Below are 26,996 nucleotides of genomic sequence, written 5' to 3'. Positions count from 1 at the left end.
TTATTGTATATACATTAATGTAAACAATTTTGTAATATATATATATATATATATATATATATATATATATATATATATATATATATATATATATATATATATATATATATATATATATATATATATATATATAATTTTTAATTTAATATTAATTTATTCATTAAATTTCAATTTAATTACTTTTGTTGATTATATATAGTGTTTGAGTATCATTTATGAAAAAATCGAATATTTTTTATTATTGTTAAATAATAATAGTAATAATTACTATTAATATTTAATAATAATGACAATTATTTATTTTTTTATAACCTGAAAATCAATTTAGCTACAAAATAGGCTACAAACTCTTAGTTTTGTCGTCAAGTCAAGGACAAATTAGGTGACAAAATCTTGATTAGGAGACAAAAAATTAAGCGAGAAAGCGTTTTGTCGCCTATTTTGTCGCTAAATGCCTTTTGTGAAAAAATAAGCGACAAAACAGATTTGTCCCATAAATGCTTTATATTTGCTGTGATTGTTTCTGATTGAACCATGGTAGCAAACGTTATCTGCAACTTCACATAATAGGAAGCGGCCATGATTTAGTGGGTCATTTTACTATTGTCCATTAAGATTCAAGACTAATAAACTATAAATCTTTCGCCTCATTATTAAATAATATACATTGAGTTGCAAGCAATATTGATCATTATTTATTTGAATAATAATAATAATCATTCTTATATTTACTCATTTTTACACTCTTTGGCTCCTCCTCAAACTCTAGGTAGAAAGTATGTTAAAAGATAGAGAGATAGATACGTTCATTTGGGTTATTAAAATGATTTAGAAGCAAATATTTTTACTAGGTTTTAAATCGTGTCTTATAATTTTATTAGTTTTTACAAAATTATAAATCTATTTTAAATTCAATTCAAATGGAATTTGGTTGTTAAATCAAATAAACATTAAGTAATCCACTCATTTTGAAAGCCTTTAGAGAGGGAATAATATTTTAACTTCAATTGTCGTTATATACCGCAGTCCAACATTATTTGGTTTTGAAAATGATAAAGAATAATAAACCACTAAACAAGTTTGAAATTGAGCGGTTGGTGACTTGGTGTACGCTCATTTTTCAACAAAAGTGTTTGGTCTTTAAAATAAAAAAAAAGCTAGAAATACACCCATGTAAGAAATCTTAGTGGTCTATTAATGAACTTTATACTTCTATTAAATTTTAATTAAAATAAAACACTCTTCTATATATTATACTAACGTCATTAAGTGTTTTCTACCTATGCAAAATTTTAACGACAGAGTTTAAATAGTATATTATCGAATTTTATTATATTAGTATTATAAATTTTATTATTCACATAAATTAATTTTTTACTATTTTTAGACGCAAATTCATCATAATAACATATACAAATATTTGCTAAAACCTGTTCCTTTTCGCATGTGATAAAAAATTAATAATTTTATGTTGAGATTAGTGCGCATGCCTCTTCCGCTCTACTTGCTAGAAAAAGACTTGTAAACAAAGGTGAACTGCGTGAGATATATAGCTCATAATATTCAACATCTCAACAACCTAGAAATTGAGAGCAATACTTTTTTGTTTTGGAAATTGATTGCCAATCAAAACTAATTGTTTTATAAAAATTAAGTTATTTACTTTTCCTAAGTAAAAAATAAAAATATTGTAAATAAAAAAGTGATACATAAAATAAACTAAAATGTTAATATTTAGTACAAATTAATTAATATCCTCATCATGATCATCATGCACAATATATTCTGCTAATAGAATTATGAATAGAGTTAATATAGAATTGAAAGTCCACAAACCGTTATCATAGTAGATAAAGAAGTTGTGATCAAATCCAAAAAAATTTAGCAAAATTCATAACTACGAACTACAAACAACAAACAAAAAAATCAAAAATTATGGTTAAGATAAGAGGATGAGAATCATAATTGTAAGTGTCTAGACCAGATCCTAAACTATCTGGACCAAAAGATAGTTAAGAATGTCTAAAACGAACTATATCTTATATATATGATATTTTTGTAGCTTATGATATTTTTTACTTGAGGCGTCTTTTTTTCAGTTTAAATACCGTACCATACAAAATCCAGTACTATAATAATTTGAAAAATTACCATGAATAATATAACCTTTTGCTTATTTTCCTACAAAAATATCAACTTTTGATTAACTATGAATAATACTATCGATTTAGAAGTTGGCTCCCTAGAATATCCCTAAAATGTTAAAAATTGAATTTTAGGAGATTATATGACAAAAAATTGGTAAATTAGCTAAACTAATATTGCTATTATTCTTGGAAAAAATCTCCTGACTCGGTATTATTTAGGTTAATCAAAAATTTGTATTATTATAAGAAAAATTAACAAAAATTTTTAGTATTATTTGCACGGTAATTTTTCATAATAATTATTATTAGAGGTTTGACCGTTATACGTACAACACAAGATTAATACCCTTATCTTCCTCTTGGAAATGAGTTGATTTTAAGGAAAATATACATATTTCCTTTGTCATTTTTATTTTGTATCAGTCGTAAAATAATAGATTTAAAATAGGTGAATTTAATGGAAATTAAATTTTTTATGGACGATGAGACAAAAAATAAGTGAAAAATAAAAATGAATAAATCATTTTTATATTTGAAGTAATATAATATTACAAAATATTATGTCTTGAATTATTTTCTTGAAGTGAATTTTTTTATCTTTTAATATATTAAAGGGCCTCATTTTAAAAGACTTTACAAAAATAAATAAGGCCTCTAAAATCCCTACTTCGCCTGTGCAGATACGGTGTTGCTTGTGAAAGATTTATAAACAAGGGTGACCTGTGTGAGATGGTGGCTCATGATATTCAACATCTCAACAACCTAGAGATTGGAGCGATATATAGCGATACTTTTTTGTTTTGGAAATTAATAGCCAATCAAAACTAGTTGTTGTATAAAGAATAAGTTATTTATTGTAAATAAAACAGTAATACATAAGATAAATTAAAATGTTTATATTAAGCACAAATTAATCTCATCATCATTCACATTATATTTCGCTAGTAAAACTATGATTATGATCAGTCTAGGATTGGACATCAACGAACCCTTATTATAGTATCCATATAGAGAAAGACCGATGAATGAAAATAAAAGACGAAAGAAATCTCAAAACTTATTTTTTAAGTTAATCATAGTAAAATACACATCATAATCATAATCATAATCATAAATCACAAATCATAAATACTAATAAAAATACTAAAAAATAGAAATGTCATGCTCTAAGAGTCTTGACAAATGTAGTTATTTTATTAAGAAATAGTTGATTACATAAAAATATTTACTTGATTTAGAATCAGATTTTTTTAATTGAGCTTAGTTAGGTCAAAATATATATGATTTACTATAGCAATTCTATATATCCTTTAATCATAATCATAAATACTAATAAAAGTATTGAAAATTGACAAATGTCATGATTCAAGAGTCTTGACAAATGTAGTTATTTTATTAAATAATAGTTGATTATATAAAAATATTTACCTGATTTAGAATCGATTTTTTTGATTGAGCTAAGTTAGGTAAAATATATATGATTTATTATAACAATTCTAGATATCTAACCTTTAATTTGATATGTTTAATTGAATGAAAAAGTGACATATTCGGTAAATAATTTTAAAAAAGTCATGTATTCGACAAATTTAATCATGACATTATGTACTTGTTTTATTCTTTAAAGTTATATTTTTATATATAGCATAATAATAAATTCGTGCATTGGACGAGTTTCTATACTAATTTCATATAAATTATTCCCCTAGTCTCTTTATCTGGTAACTTTTGCTAAAAGAACTATCTGTAAATAATTCAAAGGAAGAGAGGAAAAGGATAATTAATATGTAAGTAAGAAAAATGTCTGTATAAGATCAAAAATTAAATTAATTAAATATGTGGATAAGATTTTAAAAAAATTGTAAAAACGAACTAAAAAAAATGCAAAAGCTGTAATACTGTAAAATTCAAAATTATAAAACTTGTTTGGTACATGCATGCCTAAGTCAGTCAAACAAGCTATCTAAAGATAAAGACTAATATCCTCTATTTATTTACGAATAAAAAAGAAGAAATGAGAAGCAAGCTAGAAGGAAATAGAGCGTAATGGCGATGAACAAACATTTCCACATGAGTAAAGGTGAGGGAGAGCTAAGCTATTCCCGAAACTCTTCTATCCAGGTAATTCTAAACTTGTACTCTTTTTATAAATAAGAAATGAGGAAGATACTACGTCACTAATATATTGGATTGTGGACTTGTATATAATGCTTGGTTAGAGGTGCATACGGTCCGATATGATCTGGTCTGACACTAAAATAAGATCAATGTATTTTAAAAAATATTCATTATTTTTGATCATAGTACGGTTTGTGGTCTGGTCTAGTTTGAAAAAATGAAAAAACCGGAACCAGATCGTAAACCGTAATTCTTTTTCAAAAAAACCATATCTAATTGTTTAGACCGTAGACCAGACCAAATAACTAACATTTTTTTTTTTGATAAAATGAAATATAATTAACCATATGTAATGTTAATGTTACTATAATTATAATTAATGATTAATTATGTAACAGGAAACAGTGTGGTTAATGAACAAACAATTACTGGAGAGTGTACTCGAATCGTTATTCAAAGTTTCATATGGAGTTGATAAAATCTGTAATATTGTTGATTTGGGATGTGGTGTGGGCCCAGTTCCATTAGCTTTAGTATCATTGGTAAGCAATGTTATTAAAGGAAAACTTAAGGAATTGGAGTGTGATGAATCATGTGATGAAGTAGGATTTAAATGCCAGATTTACATGAATGATTTACCTTCAAATGATTTCAGTAAATTGTTCAAAGATTTGATGAGTTTAGAAGGATTACAAACAAAATATGATGGTAATCCCTTGTGCTTCTTCATGGGTGCTCCTGGATCTTATTATGATAGACTTTTTCATCATAATACTTTGGACTTTGTTCATGCTAATTATGCTCTTCACTGGTTGTCTCAGGTATTTTTTTTGTTAGATTTTTCTATTTTATATCAAAAAGAACAGTGTTTTGGAAAAAACACACCACCAAATTAATGAAATGCATCTTGTGTCGAACATTTTCTTCTAAATACAGTGTCTTTCTTGATATTTTGTAGGAAAAATAATAGATATGGACCCTTCTTATAAAAGATTGATTATACTGAATACATTGTCATTTATTGAAATAAATTGTTTCTTTCAAGATTCATCTTCTTCTTCCATTCTCAACCATGACTTATTTCAAAAAAGTCTACTTTAGACTCAAAGATTACATTGAACTTAGACCCCTATATATGTTGGGCCCTAGGCAGCGGCACCCCTTGCTTACCCTCAGAAATGACCCTGCCTAAATATAACTCCTTCATGAAGGTTTTCCGATGTTTTTAAGCTAAAATGTTGTTTATAAGCTTCAAATATCTTCTATGTGTTTAAAAACATGCTATAAGTTCAAAAATCTTTTTATCTATTTATAGTTGCTATAATTTATATAAAAATTAAAAACAAAAATTGTTTTTGATATAGTGCAGCAAGTTCAAAATAACTTGGGTAATATTTAACTCAAACTAAATTCAACTTTGTGTAAGGAAGTCAATTAAGTTTTATTTAAAAATAAATAATTTAATTTAGTTATTAAAAGTATTGGCAAAAGACAACAATGCAATGCGATTGATAATTCAAAGTTACTAAAATTCGAAGTTATTAGGTGGCAAACGTAATAGTCAATGTTTGTTTTTTATTGTAAGAGGTAATGAATGAAAGTTGATAGATCTAACTAGTATTTATTTTTTAGAATTATTTTTTTTATTGTTGGCTGTTTTTTATTTTATTATTTGTTTTAAAAACTCATTTTATATTTTTGTCCCTCTAAATCTCATTTACAAACTCATTTTTTTTCATTTATCTATATTTTTATTTTATTCACATGTACTTTTAAGTTATAGAAAATTTGATAATTCGCATGAAAGTTGTAAATATCAAATCAAACCAAATAATATTTATTGTTGGAATGCAAGGGCAGATCCTGAAAAAAATATTAAATTATGTCGATAATTTAAATATATAACATACATTCAACAATGAAAAAGATTACATTCAGTGTTTGATTTGGCAATTGTCCACGACAAATTTTTCATGCTTTGAATACGACGTATAATATCATTCCAAATGACTAACTAATGAATATACTTAATGACCAATTATGTTAAATAATTTTCTACAACCTACAAATAAAAATGAAAACCATTAAAATAACTTTGTTTGGTATTATTTATTCATTTTAATTTTCATCATCTTGTTTAAATACCAAGGCTATTATTATCAAATAAGATAAAAGTCCTAATATTTATTGAAAAACCCCAGAAAATAAAATCTCAAGAAAGAAAAAAACATTAAGTAAATATTTATTACATAACAAGTTGGGAGAAATAATGAAATATATATTTGATGAGTTTGTGAAATGAAGGTGCCAGCAGGTCTTTGGAATGAGCATGGTGTGCCTATAAATAAAGGGGACATCTACATGTCCGAAACAAGTTGTAAGGCAGTTGGAAATGTTTATTGGACACAATTTGAAAATGATTTTACAAAATTTCTCAAAAATCGATCTGAAGAAGTTGTGCCAAATGGTTGTATGCTCATTACACTTTTAGGTCGACCCAATGATTCAGATTTCTTCACTTGGAGGAATTTTGAGCATGCAATCATTAACCAATCTCTTATTGCTCTTATTTCTGAGGTATCACTATTCCTTCAACTCCTATTATTTTCCTATTTTTGTTCATTTTTATTGTTTTGTACATGATTATAAGTTTGATTTTTAGTTTTATTTTTCAATAGTTTTAGTTAAAATTAAATCAAACTAAAATTAAAATTGGAGTCAATTCAAATCCATTAGTAAAATATAGAAGCGTTATAAATCAATAGACTAGTTTAATTAACTTTTAATAAATATATAATAGAATATACAAAAAGTATAAGAATTTAATTAAATATTTTATGATAACAAACTATTGTGTTTTCAAATACTAAATATCAATTTTAAAATAGAAATGCTAGCATATAACTGCACAAATTTTTTGGAATTCTCAAATACTTTTTCCGTTCTGTAATGCTTACTACATTACAGTCATTTACATTAATGTCGCTTTAGTTTAGTTTATACTTCATATTGCAGCTAATGTGTAAGAATAATTATAGTCATGTGAGATTTTGTTAAAATCTTCTAGTTACATACTTTTATAATATTAACTTTTTATAATTTTTAGATGTGTATAGTTCAATATATATCATCAATATAACACGTATATTAAATTGAATAAAAAGTCAAATTTAACAAATATAATAGAACAAAAAAATATTAACATTTAGATTGATTTGTCATCCATAGATTTTAGTTTTCCATATTATACTTAAATATCTCAATCATATCTTTGTGCTAGATCTCTATTGCGATCTTGGAGCTAGAGTTACCCACTTATAATCTGACACCCAAAATCTAAAGAGTATGACTAATTTATAATTTAATAGTTTACTTCATCACCTACTAACTCATCAAACTTATGAGTGGTCAAACTTTTCATATATGTGTAGCCCAACAACAAATACTTTACATGATGTGACTTTTGATGTGCAAATTTTATTTGTCTGCAAGCGTACGGTGCTTTTGTAGTCGTGAGTTGAACGCAAAGAGGTTAGGATAAAAAACTTGTTAACCTCTACTGAAAATATTGAATAAAGAAAAATGCTTGATTGATTTTTGTCTAACAAACTAAAAATTCAATATGAAATGAGTTTAAACTATATGATGAAGAGATCTAGGGTCTCGAAAATCCCCTAAATTCTTGTATGATCAAACTCTTATTAGTGTCTATGAAATGTCGAATTAATTATATGATTGAATATGATCTTGTTAATCTCAAACTCCCACTTTGTTGATACTATTAGATTTAAACTCTATTAATTCGATTCTCATACGCTAGTTTTATTGAATGAATTAATAAAAGTTTAACTAAAATTTACCCTAACAAAGCACATTTATTTTAGGGTTATTGTCACAATTCAATCACTTTAATCATAATTTCATAGACACATTCACTAATCAAATCATATTTGAATTATAGGTTCAAACCCGAACCCTAGAAAATAAATCTACTCACTATTCATGGTGGAAGTGATGAACAAAAACCCTAAGATGATACTAAACATGAATGAAAATGATAATATTGAAATTTGCAAGGAAAAACAATAAGTAAACTATGAGACACACAATTAAAGATTCAAGAAACAAAAATATGAAAAACAATACTACATTTAATTTAATAAATGACAATTTCTAGGAAAAACAATTAAAGTTTGAAAAGGGATGATTAAACTAATACAAATTTGATAAAGAAAGACTAAAATACTAATAAGAAAGCTAATTAAAGACAAGAAATTAAAAGCTTACTAGTATTGAAAATGGAGTTCTATGGAGGAAGAAGAAAGAAGGGGTTTTTCAATCTCCCCCCTTATGCTCCCTCTCAAGAAGGCTTCTTCTAATTGCCCCTTATTAACAACTAAATAAACCTTAAGAAGTTAATTAAGAATAAAAATAAAAGAAAATAATACAAACTTAAAGTATTGAAAAATGGGTTGCACAGATTTCAGAAGAAAAAGCCTTGTCGGCGGCCTCTTCCACGACCACGCAGCCGAGTCGGCTTTTTTGGCTGACAATTTCAAAAAACTTCAAAAGATCGTCATTTCTTGCTCGATTATCGAAATTAGGCATATAATACACCGTTGGAAAGCTCTTGAAGTCTAGTTTCCAATGCCGCAAATCTTACATTAATACAATCTTGTTACCAAAATGTATGACTAAAAGAGTAGACATGTATCAAGTTTTACCTCAAAACTTTTGCCTTATAAACACACTTTTACTCTTTTGCTCATTTTCTTTATAGAACATCTTCACCCGAGCTAAAATCCCCTAAGTAAACTCCGTCATCATTAAAACCATAAGAATTATGCTTAAAACAACCAAAACCAATCAAAATCAACATGAATAACCAAAATGAGTAATGTAGTATAAATCTTCAAAATAAGCACGAAATTAATAATAATGACCATCATTAAGGAGTATAAAAAGATATAAATTAGTGCAAAGAATTGCACTTATCAATTCTATTATTATATTCTATTATTAGTTAGTCATATTGTAACCTGGTAAATTATAACACATCTTGAAGTTTGAACATATTTATGTTGAAGTTGCAATGATATTTACTATTAATGCAATCTATGTGTCATCACTAATAAGAATAAGATTATCTGAATCGATCAACTCCTCAAATTCTACGTAGGTGGTAGCTATTTAATGACGTTATCATAATTAGTGTCGTTCTTGACATTTAATGGGCCCTAGGCAAACTGAAAAAAAGGAGCCTTCTTTATAGTGGTCGATTTTAAACTTTAACGGGTGTTTTGGAAAATAATAGAGACAAATACTATATAGTATATTTATCATTATAAATGTAGACATGTCACATGCTTCTTAATTGATAAAAAAAACTAATCATAAATTCGAAATTTTTAGTATCAACGTCATCAACCAAAATTTTCATATATTAAGACTCTTTCTAATTCCGGGTGCTGAGCAAATGCATATTCTGCCTTTGGTCAAAAACGACCCTAATCATAATAGAATGTGTTTGAAGTTTGAATAACATAAAATATTTATTACTTTCTACATGTAAGCGGAGCTAACTCACAATTCATGTTTTATAGGGATTAGTTAAAGAAGAGAAGCTAGATAATTTCAATTTCCCTGCGTATCACCCCAGCATGGATCAGCTTGAAAGTGTTGTAAAAAAAGAAGGTTCATTCTTAATTGAGGAAAAAAGAATAGTAATACATGATTCAGCATCTGAGATCAAGAACAAGCATGAAAGAGCACAAGTCTTGGCAAAGTCTACTTATGCCTTATCAGGATCACTAATTTCACATCATTTTGGTGATCAAATTTTGCAACCTTTTTTGGATAAACTTGTCTACTTTGCTTTCCAACATTTGGATCTTGGGTATCTTCCTCAAAACCATTCTCTTACCATTTTACTTAGAAAAATTTAACACTATTTTATGAATAAATTATTAATTAAGAGTCTTTAATAATTAAGAAGAAAAAATAATATGCCTTTTAATGGGCATTTTTTTGTTGTTATGCTATTGATCGAATAACAGTCATGGGTTACTTGCCTTTAATAATCAAGAGTGTTGGGTTACTTGCCTTGTTTATGTTGGATTTATTATAATGGTGTCTTTGTTGTTTCCTTTGTTTTTTCTACCCTGTATGTTGAATTATAGATAAATAAAGACATTTTTATTCAAATAACAGCAATTTTTAAGTTTAAACATTTTATTAATTTTGGGGAAATTTGCAAAGAAACACCTTTTAAAACCTCTTTTTTGTAAAGAAACACTTTTTATAATTTTTTTTATAAAAAAACACCTTTTAAGAGACTTTATTTTAAAAAAAACACCTTAAATCAGTTTCCGGTGACTTTTGTCAACTTTCCGGCGTTGACTATGCCAGTCAACACCGGAAAGTTGACAAAAGTCACCGGAAACTGATTTAAGGTGTATTTTTTTTAAAAAGTCTCTTAAAAGGTGTTTTTTTACAAAAAAAATTATAAAAGGTGTTTCTTTACAAAAAAAGGGGTTTTAAAAAGTGTTTTTTTTAAATAATAAATTTTTTTTTTTTATTTTTGTTTTTATTATTATTATTATTATTATTATTAATTTTTTTTTAAAAAAAATCTTTTTCATATTATAATAAAAATAAAATTTTTTTTCAAAAAATAATATTAATAATAAAAATAAAAACAAAAATTTTAAAAAAAGTTAAAAAAATTTATATAAAATTAATAATAATAAAAAAAATAAAAAGTATAAAAAAATATAAAATAAAAATAATAATAATTAAAATAATAATAATAATAATAAAATTAAAATTTTTTTTTTTTAAAAAAAAGAATAATAATAATAATAATAATAATAATAATAATAATAATAATAATAATAATAATAATAATAATAATAATAATAATAAATATTTTTATTCTTTTTTATTAAAAAAAATATTTTTTAAATTTTATATTTATTTTTAATTTTATTATTATTATTATTATTATTTTTAATTATTATTATTGTTATTTTATATTTTTTTATACTTTTTATTTCTTTTATTATTATTAATTTTTTTTAAACTAATTTTAAAACTTTTGTTTTTATTTTTATTTTTGTTTTTATTTTTATTATTAATATTATTTTTTAAAAAATATTTTATTTTTATTATTATATAAAAAAAAAATTTAAAAAATTTTCTAAAAAAATTAACAATAATAATAATAATAATAATAATAATAATAATAATAATAATAATAATAATAATAACAAAATAAAAAAATAATAATTTTTAAAAATTTTTTTTTTGTAAAGAAACACCTTTTATAATTTTTTTTGTAAAAAAACACCTTTTAAGAGACTTTTTTTAAAAAAAAACACTTAAATCAGTTGCCGGTGACTTTTGTCAACTTTCCGGCGTTGACTTGCCTAGTCAACGCCGGAAAGTTGACAAAAGTCACCGGAAACTGATTTAAGATGTTAAAAAAAAAGTCTCTTAAAAGGTGTTTTTTTACAAAAAAAATTATAAAAGGTGTTTCTTTACAAAAAAGGGGTTTTAAAAGGTGTTTCTTTGCAAATTTCCCTTAATTTTGTGACATTTTTGTTTTGCGGACAGCAGAAACAATTACCAAAAATAATGAAGAAAAAATAAATAAATAAATAAAGACACTGGAAATTTACGATGGTTAACCATCGATGTGAGAGCTACGTGTATCAGACACTGAGAAAATTTTTTACTATGTTAGAGATTACTGAAATAAGATGATACATTTGCTTGCTCACTAGCAATTCTTAATTTGTGGCTCCCACATTTTTAATCCCCTGTCCTTAATCCTAATTAACTCAAGCAATGAGGGGTTTATATATTAACCCTCATTTACAAATAAAATTAGGTTTAAGAGAAAACTGATTAAGAAACCCTAAATGCTGAAATTTGAACTTGAAAATGTGCCATCGCGCCTAATTTCCGTAAAGATTAATATAATCTCAACTGAAGTCACTTTAAGTCTCGCTTGAGACTCAGTCTTGTTCAATGTTTACTATTTTCCACAAACTCTAATCTCGACCAAATTGGCCATTAATCTCACCCGAGATTATCAAGTCTCGACCAAGACTAAATTAGTCTCGTCCAAGGCTTCAATTTCCCAAAAGTTACTATCTTTTTCCATTTTAATCTCGAATGACATTAATGTCAATGTCGCCCGAGATTATTGCATGTTAATGACGGAAACATCTTTGATCATCTCTCTATTTTCTTCCCATGTTCCAGACTTATTTCAAGTCACCAAACATCACCAATTTTTACCTTGACGCAAACTCATCTTCAACAACAAATTCATCAAACACCATAGTGAAACTACCATCTTCAGCCTCTGCCTATACTTATTAGCTCATGCATAAACGATCGAGCATCCCAACAAATCAACAACCAATCATCTCCGACTTGTCAATAAACAAACTACTCATAATGCTACACCTGCATCAAAAGTTCATATAACCCACTCATAATGCCTCCACCAGCATCATGAGTCCATGTAAAAGAAGTTTTTTTTGTTAGAAAATGCATCAATTACCACTATTTAGCGTCAAAAACCAAATAAATTTAAATTTGAGCGAGCATTTGTTTACGCTTATTAGAAGTTGTAAGACGGTACTTTTTTTTTGTTTTGAGAAATACTAATTTCCCAAGTGACAGAATACAATAATCAAATTTCAATAGGCTTTATTATTATAAGTAAAAAAATTTAATCAGTACTCTAATACTAATTGTAACATTAAATATCTATTTATCACAAATCTAAAATATAAAGTAATTAATTAATTACTTTGAAGTTGTTATTAATATATAAAGATATTAATTTAAATGGAGTAATACCAAAAAAATTAACAAATCACTTGGTGATAAATGTAATTATTTGCACTTAATTATATCATTTTATACTCCTTAATGATGGTTGTTGTTATTAATTTCGTGCTTATTTTGAAGAGTTATGCTACTTTACCCATTTTGGTTATTCATGTTGATTTTGAGCAGTTTTGATCGTTTTTAAGCATAATTCTTATGGTTTTAATGATGACAGAGTTTACTAAGGGGATTATTTCTCGCTTGAAGATGTTTTACAATGAAGATGGGCAAAAGAGTTGAAAAGTATTTAAAATGCAAATGTTTTTAAAGTTAAATTTGATACATGTTGACTCTTTTGGTTATAACTTTTTATAGAAATATTGCATTAATACAAGGTTTACGGCATTGGAAACTATACTTCAAGAGCTTCCCAACGGTATATGATATGTCCAATTCCGACAATCGAGCAAGAAATGACGATCGTTTGAATTTACAGCGATTTTTCAGCACAAAACGCCGACTCGGCTTTTGTGGAAGAAAAGTGACCGCCGACTCGGCGGTAGTGAAACAATTATAAAAAACGACTCTGTTAAAAATTTACTATTTTAATAAGTAAAATGAATTTGTCATTCTAAAGGTAAAATTTTTACTACGATTTTTAGATATTAGTTTTATTATTTTTAGGGACCAAATAAAATATACGACGAAAAATATGGGTGTATTACCCATCTCATATTTTAATGAGTAGCTAAATTACCTACAATAACTTAAATTTTTTTTATTTCCTATATTAATTTATTAAAAATAAAGATATATATAATAATAAAAAAAAAAAAAGAAAGAATATCCTACAAGTTATGGAGTTGGCGGCAAGCAATGCTAGGTGAACTCATCCTAAGATAAAACCTAGAAGAAAAAAAATCTTGGATTAATTATAATTTAATTTTCCTGCCCATGAAGGAAAAAGATTAAAATAAATAAAAAAAAATTTACAATCCTTGGCTTATATAAAGCATACCGTGAGTTAAAATAAGAGAAGGAAATGAGAAAAATTAATTCATAAAAGCTAATTCCTAAAGAAAAATTCTAAAAATCCTAGAAAAATTCCTAAAAATTCTCAAAAAATTTGTAATAATAGTATTTAGTGTTAATTATAGTAATTCAAGGGGAGGAAGCTAATTTTGTGACTAGAAATTCTACAACAAGGGGAATTCATTAATAGTGAAATTATTAAAGGTATAAATTCTTACATATATTTATTTACATAAAATTATGCCCATAAATTTTATATGTGCTTAATATATATAAATTATATTTTTTGGAAATTTTGGTGAACTAATTCGTTATAATTTAATTTATATGATTTATTCATTTAAATTGTCAAAAACCGCATAATCGGAAATAACTTTAATTAAAATAGTAAATATTAATATTTTTAAACGAAAATTTTTGTGTACATATATATATATATATATATACACACACATACACACACAGATATATATATATATATATATATATATATATATATATATATATATATATATATATATATATATATATATATATATATATATATATATATATATATATATATATATATATATATATATATATATATATATATATATATATATATATATATATATATATATATATATATATATATATATATATATATATATATATATTATACACACACACACACACACACACACACACACACACACACATATATATATATATATATATATATATATATAAGTTGTGTATTAATTCCGTGAATTATAGTGGAGTATAAATGTTATTATTAATTTTGCTAAAAAAAACGCATAAAATAAAGATTTTCATAAACTGGGTTAAAAATAAATAATTCTGGAATTTATTTTATTGTTGCTTAATTTTCTTTTCATTCAAATTAATTTTGTGCAACTTTTTGATATTTAAATTTTAAGGAAATAAATTAATAATCTAAATTTGTTATTATTAGCGAAAAGAAAACATGGAATATCGTTGCAGTGGGAAAACTGATGTGACATATTAACTCTCTTCAAGAGTCACTTTGGGTCCGTTGGGTTTATGGGGTTTACACCAAAGGGGCATCTTGGAGACTGTTCAACCCACCAATCACTTCTAGTTGGTCTTTCAAGAAAATATGCAAAGTGAAAGACAAGTTACACCCTTGGATCTATAACCCTATTTATCGATGGGATGCTTTTGTTTGGAATAGACTCTCTATTCCAAAGGCTCGTTTCATTGCTTGGTTGGCTCTCTCCAGGAAGCTTAAAACCAAAGATAGGGTCGTGCAGATGGGAGTCCTTACTAAGAACATTTGCCCTCTTTGTGGTCTGTATCCCGAGTCTGGAGCACCTGTTGTTTGATTGCTGTTGTAACACCCCGAGATTTTATGACGTCATTAATTAATATTTTAATAACTTTTGGGGATTTTATAATTATATTAAATTAATTTACAAGTAGTTTTAATAAACTCCTTTCGTATACGAATTTAAATATTAACATATATTTATATTAAAAAAATACACTTAGATTTCTAAATAAAGAGGTTCGGATCAAAATTACTATTTTATTAAAATGTGTGAGCATACGTAGGTGAGTTCTTAATTGGGCCTTGCAAGAAGATGAATCTAGATAAATAAATAAATAAATAAATAAATAAATAGATAAATCATATAAAAAGGATGAGTTAGGGTTTTATTTTAAAAAGACTAAAACACTCCTTGCCTCATAAGTCTCACTGTAACTCCCCAGAATTTCCGACCCCTTAACAAAACCAAAACTGTAAAGGACGGGAGGAAATTCGGGTGTTACATAAAAGAAAAGTAAATGGGACACATAAGCTGAAAAGGAGGGAGTATTAGATAACAAGACATTTCGTGTTGTCACGAGTTCAAGTGATACACTTTTTAAAAGCCACATCTGCTAGATCTGTTACTTTTGTAAACATTGAGGAGAGTTGTCTTACTAAGAGAACATATTGAGACCTAGATACTAGGGTGTGTAGTACTGAGATCAAAGATATTAAATAATTAGAGTTTCATGGTCTAACGACACTATCCTTGCATATGTTTCGAGGTTAGTGAGTTACGGGGTCGTAACTAATTTGTAAGGGGGGTAGAATGCGATAGAATTTCGCGCGTTTACATGCATTTTCTCCTGCGTTTTCACGCATTTTTGCCTCTATGATAACAACCTATTACAAACTTACATGCTTTTGATTGATTGTTTTAACCTATTTGTGTGATATCTACATGCTTTTGATTGATTGTTTGAATCAATTAGTGTGATATTTACCTGCTTTTGATTAGTTGTTTGAGCCAATTTAGGCGATTATAAATACTCGAAATGAGATATGTATGAATATTCTAATAGATTGAGTATCCTTTTGTTTTCTACAAAGGCGCACAGTTTTGCGTCAGATGCTGCCAAAATTTCCACTCACCTTTTTAAAGTTAATATTTAACGTTTATCTAAATTCTTTTCCTTTTCTTTTATGTAACACCCGAATTTCCTTCCGTCCTTTACGGTTTTGGTTTTGTTAAGGGATCGGAAATTCTGGGGTGTTACACTCACGCCATTACTTTTCGTCTCTCTCTCTCTCTCTCTCTCTCTCTCCTTCTCCCTCACGGGTCACCACCAAAGCCAACAGCAGCAACAGCCGCGATTTCCTCCACCAGTCTGGCGGCGTTTTCCCTTCCCAACGACAGCCACTAGCAGAACCGATAACCGCCCTCCCCTCCTCCACGAGCAGTCCCAAGCAGCAGCAAGCAGGCTGCGTGCCTTTTCTCCTCCAAAAACAGCCGGCTACTTGTGGGTGTGCAGCCAGCAGGACAGCAGCCGCGTGGTGGTTCCTCCAGGATCCCACACAGCCCTGGTTCACCACCACCACAACCTTATCCACCTCTTCACCATTTTTACTAGTTTTAACTTTGTAAGCCATCTCTTCTTCTTCCATTTGATTCTTCTGGTTTCAATTAAAAGTTTTATAAAGTTTATGTGTGTGATGTTGATTTTTGTGTTATTTTCATTGAATCTTTTTGTGGGTAAGAGTGTGATTGATGAATGGAATATATTTATGATTTAGGGTTTGAAGTGTGATTAGAAATTATGGTTTGTGTTGATTGTGTGTTACTTTCTTTGAATTTTACTATGAGCAACAATTAAAGGTGTTATCTTTGAAATTTATAATAGTGTGGACTATCATGCATGTACATTATGATGGTGTATTAGTTTATTTATTCTTGCTATGGATAAAGGTTAAAAGTATTATCTTTAAACATGAAATGACTACGGTTTGGATTTAGAAATGAAATTACTAATGATGTGTGTTTTATGCTATATTTTGGTGATTATTGATTAAATAACCTTAAAAGTTGTTTTAAAACTTAGTCGATTGGTTATTGTTGTGATAATTAGTAATGGTGATGATTTTAGTTGACTATAGAAGTGATTTTTGGTTGTTAAATTGGGAATAATAGTTACTAATTGTTGTGGTTTGATTGTTGTGAATTATAAGTACTCTTATTAGGTTTTTATTGAAGTCATAATGTATAATGTTAGTAAGCCAAGAGTATAATGTCAATTTATCGTCGATGGTTGCTAAAGTTACTTGTCGTGTTTTGATTATAATTCTTTCTAGCTTTGGAGAATGTAACAAATGATATCATGATTCGATACTCTAAAATTTGCCTTATTGTTGTATAAGTGTTATATTAAAATTGTAAGGCTTAGTTGTGATTAGTTATTTTTCGTTAACGCGAACCGATATACTCAAAATTAGTTGATGAAAGGAACGATTCATATATGCTTTTGCTTTTAAATTGGTGAAAAGACTTATGTTGTGTTGAGTTAATGATTTTGACTTGTATTGAATGAGTTGTGTACGTGCTAGAGTAATCGAAAAACTCATGTTGAATAGGTGATAATGGTTACTTTGGTATTTAGTTGGTATGACAAAGTAGTTATGGGGATTTATTAGTTTTATTCCTAACTTGTATAGGTTTCTAGTTCATAAGAGGAAAATAGAACCTTAGTTGGGTGAATTCAGTAACTTTTATCATGCAGTGACGCTTACAGGTACGTACACACAGTAATTAACCCTTATATACAATTTTCCTTCAAGAGATCATTGTTTATTGTTTATTGTGATAATATGCATTATAAACTATGAGGTACTAGTAAATACACTTTTTACGAAAAGCTATCGACTATGAAATCCTTGCGCTTAGAATAGTTATAGAGAATGAGAGTGTTAGTAGGAGGCGGGGACCACCCCCTTATGTATTTAAGAATTGGATTATGCCTTACTTGGAGTTAGATTGACTCCTTTATAGGTGAATTTCATATTTTGTTGAGTGGCTTAGTGGGTTTTGGCGTTCTGCTATCCCAGGGCGCTCATTAATAGTTGAAAGTGGGAGTTATTCCCATCAGATAAAGTATTAGATTATGATTAGCTGGCGTGACTCAACGAGATTATGTCCGGTTGATTTAGTAGTCCCCTGGGTGAGATCCGACGGGATCACCATAAGGGGGGTATGAGCATGCTTGTGTCATTGGGCACCGGGTGGCCGATACCGCTCCTTGACCGAGGTGTTACCATGCGGGCCTTGCAAACCCCAATATGGAAGCCTCTTCACTGATTTAGTACCCCAGTGTGTTAGTTTATCCCGAAGGCAGCTAGAGGGGGCATGAGCTCATATTTTGCCATGGGCGCTGGATGGCCGATAACGCCCTTGGCCGTGTCACTATGCTAGAAAGTAGAGAAAAAATTCACTGATAGAAAGTTATTCAGTGATAGAAAGTTTATTCATTGATCGAAAGGTATTTAATAATAGAAGGTTCATTCTTTGATAGAAAGTTTACACATTAATAGAACGTTTATTCATTGATAAAATAGTTTTTGCTAGTGAGAAGTGTGCCTAAGTTAAGTTACCTCAAGGATATTACAGACTATGATCACACTTACCTTAAGATGGACAAGCTCTATAAGCTCATGTGTTAGGTATTCTGTTAATGCCTTGGTTGAGTTGATACTATGCGTGTTTTGCAAGAGTTTATGTTTTGAAAAGAGGAGCGTGAAGACTTGCATTCTACCCAAGAATACATGGTTCGGGTTGGAAAGAACGTAATGAGATCAAGAAGTATAAGTGGACGATAAACGGTTACTATCTGTGCTTGTGTCTTATGAAATCATCTTATGTTGTTGTATAACATAATGTTATCTAGTAGTTGCCTTATTATATTTGATGCTAGTTACTAACGTGTACGTGTTTGTGTTTATGTTTGGTTGTTGATGACTATCTATGATTGTCCTGCTATGACACATTGGTCTTTGGTTTAATATCGAGCAGCAGGAGGATCCTAGAGAGGCGTAGCAAGGATTGGAGCTTCTTTTGCATTGCATTGCATTGGGGGAGAGTGATGAAGGCGAAGCATAGTCATACCATTGTCTTTTGATTTTGTAGCTCTTTTTATCTTTTATAAACTTTGGTCGTATATGTTTTGTTATGAGGCCTTGTGTCCTCACTTGTATATTTGTATTTCCGCTGCGTAGTTTATAACTCTGTATGGTTTTAAGGAGTTAAGTCATTTTAAAATGCAAGTGTCGACATTGTAACCACGATCCATGCTTGACACCTTGATTTGAGAAGCCGGCGACGAATCATTCCCCCGTGGTGTGAGATTCTAAAGGCAATGATGCCTTAGATTAGTTTAAGGTTTTATTGTGCTAATTGCTCTACCACATGTTCGATTTTTAGAAGAGATGCTGCCGAAATTTCCACTCACCTTTTTAAATTAAATATTTAACGTTTATCTAAATTCTTTTCCTTTTCTTTTATGTAACACCCGAATTTCCTCTCGTCCTTTACGGTTTTGGTTTCGTACAAAGGGTCGGAAATTCAGGGGTGTTACAGCTGTTTTAGTATGCAATGCCTTCTTAAGCTGCAATCTTGGCTTGGCTTTCAATTCCGCACCTCCTCTTTACATGCGCTGGCTACCAAGCGATGGACAATTTAGAAGATTTGAAGGAAGATACTGTTCACAAGCTAATGCAGTCTTTCTTATCATGTGTGGACGGCACGAAATGATGCAGTTTGGAAATTTTGTGTTAGTTCTATAGATTCTAATATGTATAGAATCGATTCTGAGGTGAAGTGGAGGATTGTCTCCCTTCAACCTAAAGTTTTGTCTTAGCATAGCTGGATCAAAGATATCCTTGATCATGTATAGGGTGTACTGACTTTTCTTTTGGGTCCACCCCTCTCCCCCTTGCACATGAAGAGTGAGTTGGTTCAATCCTTCCTAGAAAGTGGGTTCCTTCTCATACCGATGCACCTTTTGGTGGTCCAGGGCTGTTCCTCGTTTGGTGTTTGTATGGTTTTGTTCGGTTCAATGAAAATTTCATTCTCCAAAAAAAAATAACAATAATACACTAAGAGGTAGGAGTGTTATGTTATAAGTACAATAACATAGCTTAGAATATCACTAATCAACAGATGGCCTACTTGTTGGAGTGTGGATGTAATATCCATGAGATCTTGGGTTCGAACCTTTCTCAAGACATTTGTGTGTAAGCTGATTGTTGGGTGCCATGTAGGTTTGATGTTGTACATTCTCTCATCCAATTTTTTTTTTCCGACCAACCTACTGGTCGGAAAAATGGTCGGAAATTTTTTTAAAAAAAATGGTCGGAAATTTTTTAAAAACCTTTTTCTTGTCATTTTGGGATAAAATCTGAAATAAATTCTGAAATAGAATTTTTCGACTAATTTCCGACTATTTATTAGTAGGAAATTAGTCCGAAATTTCCTACTATTTTTTGACTAATTTGGTAGTCGGATTTCCGACTAATTTTCCGACTGTTTTCCTACTAAAATGAAATTCCGACCATTCTGAACCGACTATCTCAAAATAGTCGCAAATGAGTTGGTATAGCTTTATACCGACTGATTTCCGACTGTTTAGGCAGTCGGAAAGTTGTTTTTTTGTAGTGCAACATAGATGAACTTGAAAGTGTAGTAAAAATAGAAGGGTCATTCCTAATTGAGGAAAAAAGAACATTTATACATGATACTGCATCTGAGATCAAGAACAAGCATGAAAGAGCACAAATCTTGGCAAAATCTACTTATGCCTTCTCAGGATCATTGATTTCACATAATTTTGGAGATCAAATTGTGCAACCTTTTTATGATAAACTTGTCTACTTTGCTTTCTAGCATTTGGATCTTGGTTATCTTGGTCAAAACCATTCTCTTACCATTTTACTTAGAAAAATTTAGTATTATTTTATGAATAAATTATTAATTAAGAGTCTTTTATTAAGAAGAAAAAATAATATGCCTTTTAAATGGGCATTTTTTTGTGCATTTTTTTTGTTGTTATGTTATTGATTGAATAAGAAAAACTTGGCTTGTTTGTTGGGTTTATCATATTGGTGTCTTTGTTGTTTCCTATTGTCCCCCGATTGTTGGATAAATAAACAAAAATCATGACTCCATCACTTTTATTTCACTTTTATTCAGATAACTGTAATTTTTAAGTTGAAGCATTCTACCGCTTTTGAAATATTTTCTTTTTGAAAATAACTATTATTATTATTGTTTCTCATTTACACTATTTTTCTCATTTAAAAGTATCCACATAATTCAAATTTTTTGTCTTAATATTATCTCAATGATTTAGGGGTAAGGTTGTAATTTTTTCGGTAATTAACATATAGATTGCTGGCTTGTCGCAAAGTTACGCGAAGAATACATGGTGCATGGGACTTTGAAGGAAATAAAGTTAAAGAAAGTTGTTGGTTCAGTTGGTATATTTAAGGTACGGAGATCCTTAAAGATGATTGGAGTAAATTTGTTAATTGATTTATTCAATAAAATTGGAGGAGAAACATAATGCCCAATGACCGGCAAGGTACTCTATTGCGCCATACTATGAAGTAATGGGCAAAAGCAATAAAGATACTTATTAGGAGATGTACCTCTATTCAGAGAATCAATTTGGATTCAGATGAGATCTATAATAAAAGTAATTAATCTTTTGCCGCAGTCTAGATGAGATAATTCAATCAATACAAAAAGACATGCCTTGGTGTGTATATTTTTTGTTTATGACATTGTTTTGATAGAAGAGACAAGAGAAGGAGTAAATGCTAAAAGTTTGAATGCCGGAAGCAAAAATTAGAGACATGAGATTCCAAATTAATTCGGAGCTAGACAAAGTTTATGAAATATATTTTAGAATAAATGAGACAATGAGACGCACTATATAAGTAGAATATAAATAAATTGCTCAAGTGGATATTCGAAAAAAGAAAATAAAAAAAGTTAAGATTGAGATTGTTCCTTGTTACTTTAGAAATCATCAATACATATCAAAATACCTATCTGTTTTATTTTTTCAAATGTCACATTTACTTTATACACATTTGTCAATGAACTAATCCAATATTTAATAGCGATGATTGTGTATAATTAAAAATTATAAAAACTAGATATTAATAAGCCTTTTGTTGAGACGAATCAAACAAGATCTTATTTGATTATTTTATAATGCATGGATTAAAAATAAAATCAAATTAAGAGTGATTGATAAATAGTAATCCAAAAGCAAATAGGACATTCGAAAAAAAAAAGAAGAGAGTACAATTTATTAAAACTTATTTCCATTTCAAATATATTATATATTTCCTCCATTCTAAAATACTTATAATGTTTGACTTCTCATGTAGATTAATGCACTAATTATAAACAAAACAAGATCCTATTGATTATATTTTAATTTATAGATTAAATATTAATCACAAATTAAGAATGATAAACGAATAGTGTTATATTTGCAATGTTAGAAGTAATTTGAGACGGAGAAAGTATATTTAATTATTGTAAATCAAAGCTTGTATTGGTTGTAAATTGACCTGACATGATACATAGACATTAATATGAAAAGTTAAAAATACCATGAATTATAACTTCAAATAATAATAATTATTATTAAATAACAACAAATAATTATGTTAAATTTATAAATTAAAGCATAACAAGATTACATTTTCTTCTATGTAACGTGAAGCAAACAATTACACCAAGAGCACATAATCACTTGGTTGATAAATAAAACATACAAGCAAATCAATTCAACTATTACTTCATCTCATTTATGTTGCTCCATTACATCAATATTTTTTATTCATTACATAAAAATCCCAATTCATACATAAACAGCATTAAATCAAATCGAGTGATTAAATCTTATGATGCGGTTATCCAAACATGCGGGTCTGAAGGTACTTAACGATCTTAGGATCAAGCTGAAAAGATTTACTTAACACATCAACTGAAATCGGCGGTTTAGCTCCAAATATAGCACTAGCCGTAGTAACAACACCAGGGTTTTGACTACTAAATGCCGAAAGTGCGACCGCAGGAGTTTTACCAATATTAGTCTCAAAATGAATCAGTCCTTGTGGGAATATAAAAACATCTCCTTTTTTAAGAACCTGAGCAAATAATTTATTCTCACCATTTGGTTGGTTCGACGTAACGAAAGCAGCTAGAAATGTTCCTTCGAGAACAGTGAGGACCTCGGTGGCCCGAGGATGATGGTGAGGAGTGTTAACACCGTAAGGCGCGACGTCGATACGAGCCAAGGATATGCCGAGGGTGTTTAAACCGGGTAGGTTCATTGCGGTCACTCGTGTCACGTTTGATCCTACGTTGTTGTTTGTGTCTCCCGGAATGTGTAGCCCTTGGAAGTGAAAATCTTCGATTTTTACGTCCATTGGATTCTTGCAGAACAATCCATTCACAAATACTGCATATTATTCAATTACTTGTTTACTTCATTGACTATAATTAATTGGAATAATTGACTTTAATAATTCAACTTTTCACCCATTTTATGTGAATAATTCTAACTTTTTATTATCTTTTAATAAATTAATTTTTACTCTTGATTTGCTGTCAGTATATTAATAGGGTATGTTGATAGCAAATTAAAGGCAAATGATCAGTTATTAGAAAATAAAAGGCATGTTGACAATAACCTAAAGACAAAATTTTAAAAGAAATTCAAAGGTCAGATAATTTACAACAAATAAGTAAACGGTTGGATTATTTATATCAAAATTTCCTAATTAGTAATTAATGGTGTCACAATTATTTCTTTGGAGATTTACGAAATAAAGTAATACTTTCTTCGTTTTTGTTCAAATTTTATATTTGTTTTTACGTACTATTTATTAATCACTTTTATTTTGTATTTTATTTTTAATTTATGTGTTATAACAAAGTCAAGTAAGATCTCATTTGATTCATCTCAACATAAGGTTTATTAATATCTATTTTTTATAATTTGAATTATACACAAGTATTACTATTAAGTATCAAATTAGTGTATATACAAACACGCAAAAAGCAAATAAGACATTTGAAATAAAGCAAATAAATATGTGTATTCTTATATGTATAAGTCTAAAATTTCAAATTAGGTATTACATATAACAATTTTGGAGGTTTAAAAAAGCATTGTGTTATGTCGCCGTTAACTTTTTTTTTTTTTAAAAAAAAAAATCATTTCAATGAATGTGTTTTGTTTTAAACAAGCGTCAGAGAAAGTTCACTCGCATCATTCAGACAATCACCTGAATTTTCAACATCTTTTTGTTTTAATTTGAATGAACATTATATCGCTAATGAGAAGCATAATAAAAGTTGCAAAGGGATGAGACAGGGATCATATACCTAACATGAGCTATACCATTGTCTTGTAAATGCATAATACAACTAGTCAAAGTCCTCTTGTTTATTTTTATCAAAATATATAAAAGTTCCTAAAATTAATCGCGTAGTAAGTAATATAATATTTTTTTTATTTTTTTTATTGTTGATATAACTACTTTTTAAAAAAATAATAATATTTCATATTATTTAGCATAAAATGTAAATTATATTTAAATTTATTTTAAATTAATATCAACCTTGTATATAAAGGTTAATTTATTGGACCTTAAAAATTTGAGGTCGTGGACAATAGTACCAATTCTTTGCTAATCAACGGTCATGCAAATAATTAAAGTTGCAAAATGTATCTATGTAATTTTATTTTTTACAAAAAATTTTTATATTTCTTTTTGGATTTATGAATGGGTTCATATTAGTTTAACTCGCTAAACGATCATACTAAATTTTAGTTCATTAAACCAAAAACTTAAACGTATAGTAAATTGGAAATTAAATCATATATACAAAAATTTGATAATTAAAGAATAAATCGGACACTTACAAGCATTATGAGGATCATTTGTCCCAACACAGAAATCTTGGAGTTGGTTTGGATCAGTTGCTTTGGCTATGCATGAAAATATGGCTACCAAAGCTAGGAAACAAAATAAACGAACACCCATTTTTTTTTTTTTTTTTGTTGTTGTTATTGAATGGAAATTTGTTTTAGTTTTAGTTTTAGTTTTAGTTTGAGTGTAAGGGTCTTGAGTTGAAGTTAAGATAAGGGCATACAAAATGTTCCTTTTTATAGTAGTCGATATTAGATTTCGTCGTTAAGAAATGGTCAATAATATTGAAAATTCTTTGTTGATTATTAGTATTTTCAATTAGAATATTTATGTTATGTATTAACGTTTGAAATTAGTAGGTATTGACCTTTAACTACTTCCAAACAGCTGTTACTTTATAACTTATTTTATTCTTAATCATCTTATGATAAGATTTATTCAAAAAATATTTAAAATATTCTTATGATAAGGTTGATTATTGATACAAATGTTAATGTGTCCATTATTATTCACATGTCACTCGTCCTACATTAAAAAAAAAAAAGAAAATATATCACTTTATTAACTTGATAAGTAAATACTACTACTATTAATTGTTTTACTTTTTAGTAGTGAATCTCTTTTGGATTTGGATGTGGGTTACTTCTTCTCCTCTTTGTTTGGGGTGCCAAACTCATTTTCTAAATTCTGTTATGGTGTCAGAGCCCAATTTGTTATTTGATCTTTATAACTGGTAATTTAATCATATCAACGGTTAAAGGGCTTTAAATTGGATATTCATTTCGAATGAGATTTGGGAGTAACTCCTACTACTATCAATTGATTTCAAAACTAAACCTCCTTTAATTTTATATGTGGGTTAACTCTTCTCCTTATCTTTAAACTACCCAAACACATTTACTAAATTTATCTGAAGACAAGAAAAGATCTTGTAAAACGATTATTGATCTATGACTATTAGTGCAATAAATTCTAATCAATAACCGTGATTTGTAAATTACCATAAAAGCACAAAAAAATAATAATAAAATAAACAAAACAAAAAAAGGTAAATTAAAATTATAAAACTCTTACCCTATCAATCCTACCACATAAAAGTTTAACAAATTACCATTATTTACTGAGACCACCTCCTATTAGTGATGGCATCTAAAATCATGACATGCATAGATTGTTAATATATAGCTTAATAAATCTCGTATTCTCATTAAACGTTTCAGTTTTTTAACATTATTTACTAATCATTTTAGATTGTATTTTATCTTCAATCGATAACTAAAAACATTATCATCATCAACTTTTATAATTAACAACGCACAATTAAAAATATTTTGAATTAAAATAGTGCATTGGACATCGACAAGCATGCTAAATCTAATGTGAAATTTGATCATAATAAGAGAGTATATATTTACAAAAAAGGTGATAATAAAAGAAATTAAAATTTATATTGTAATAGAAGTAAATAACATGTTAGTAAAGTCTAGGAATGTTGTAGGCTTCTAGCTATTGTAAAATAATAATAATAGTAATAATAATAATAATAATAATAATAATAATAATAATAATAATAATAA

At 28.1% G+C, this 26,996-nt stretch overlaps 2 protein-coding genes across 2 annotated transcripts; one reads left to right on the top strand and one right to left on the bottom strand.

The window, feature by feature from the left end:
• The first annotated feature begins 4,119 nt into the window (after positions 1–4,119).
• Positions 4,120–10,427, top strand: LOC130821359 (probable 7-methylxanthine methyltransferase PCS2). Its single transcript, XM_057687089.1, has 4 exons — positions 4,120–4,268; positions 4,664–5,086; positions 6,570–6,842; positions 9,869–10,427. Exons 1-4 carry the CDS (start codon positions 4,194–4,196, stop codon positions 10,208–10,210), a joined length of 1,113 nt encoding a protein of 370 aa, XP_057543072.1. The 5' UTR covers positions 4,120–4,193; the 3' UTR covers positions 10,211–10,427.
• A 12,695-nt stretch (positions 10,428–23,122) lies between these two features.
• LOC130820781 (germin-like protein subfamily 1 member 17) lies at positions 23,123–25,621 on the bottom strand. The gene is made up of 2 exons (XM_057686292.1): positions 25,413–25,621; positions 23,123–23,942 (listed from the first exon to the last, which is right to left on the bottom strand). The coding sequence occupies exons 1-2, from the start codon at positions 25,531–25,533 to the stop codon at positions 23,392–23,394; spliced, it is 672 nt and encodes a 223-aa protein (XP_057542275.1). The 5' UTR covers positions 25,534–25,621; the 3' UTR covers positions 23,123–23,391.
• Positions 25,622–26,996: the final 1,375 nt, after the last annotated feature.

This window comes from Amaranthus tricolor, chromosome 8, assembly GCF_026212465.1.
Source record: "Amaranthus tricolor cultivar Red isolate AtriRed21 chromosome 8, ASM2621246v1, whole genome shotgun sequence".
Classification (NCBI taxonomy): domain Eukaryota; kingdom Viridiplantae; phylum Streptophyta; class Magnoliopsida; order Caryophyllales; family Amaranthaceae; genus Amaranthus; species Amaranthus tricolor.
The sequence above is the reverse complement of the archived record's forward strand: the minus strand, read 5'-3'. Positions and strand labels throughout refer to the sequence as shown.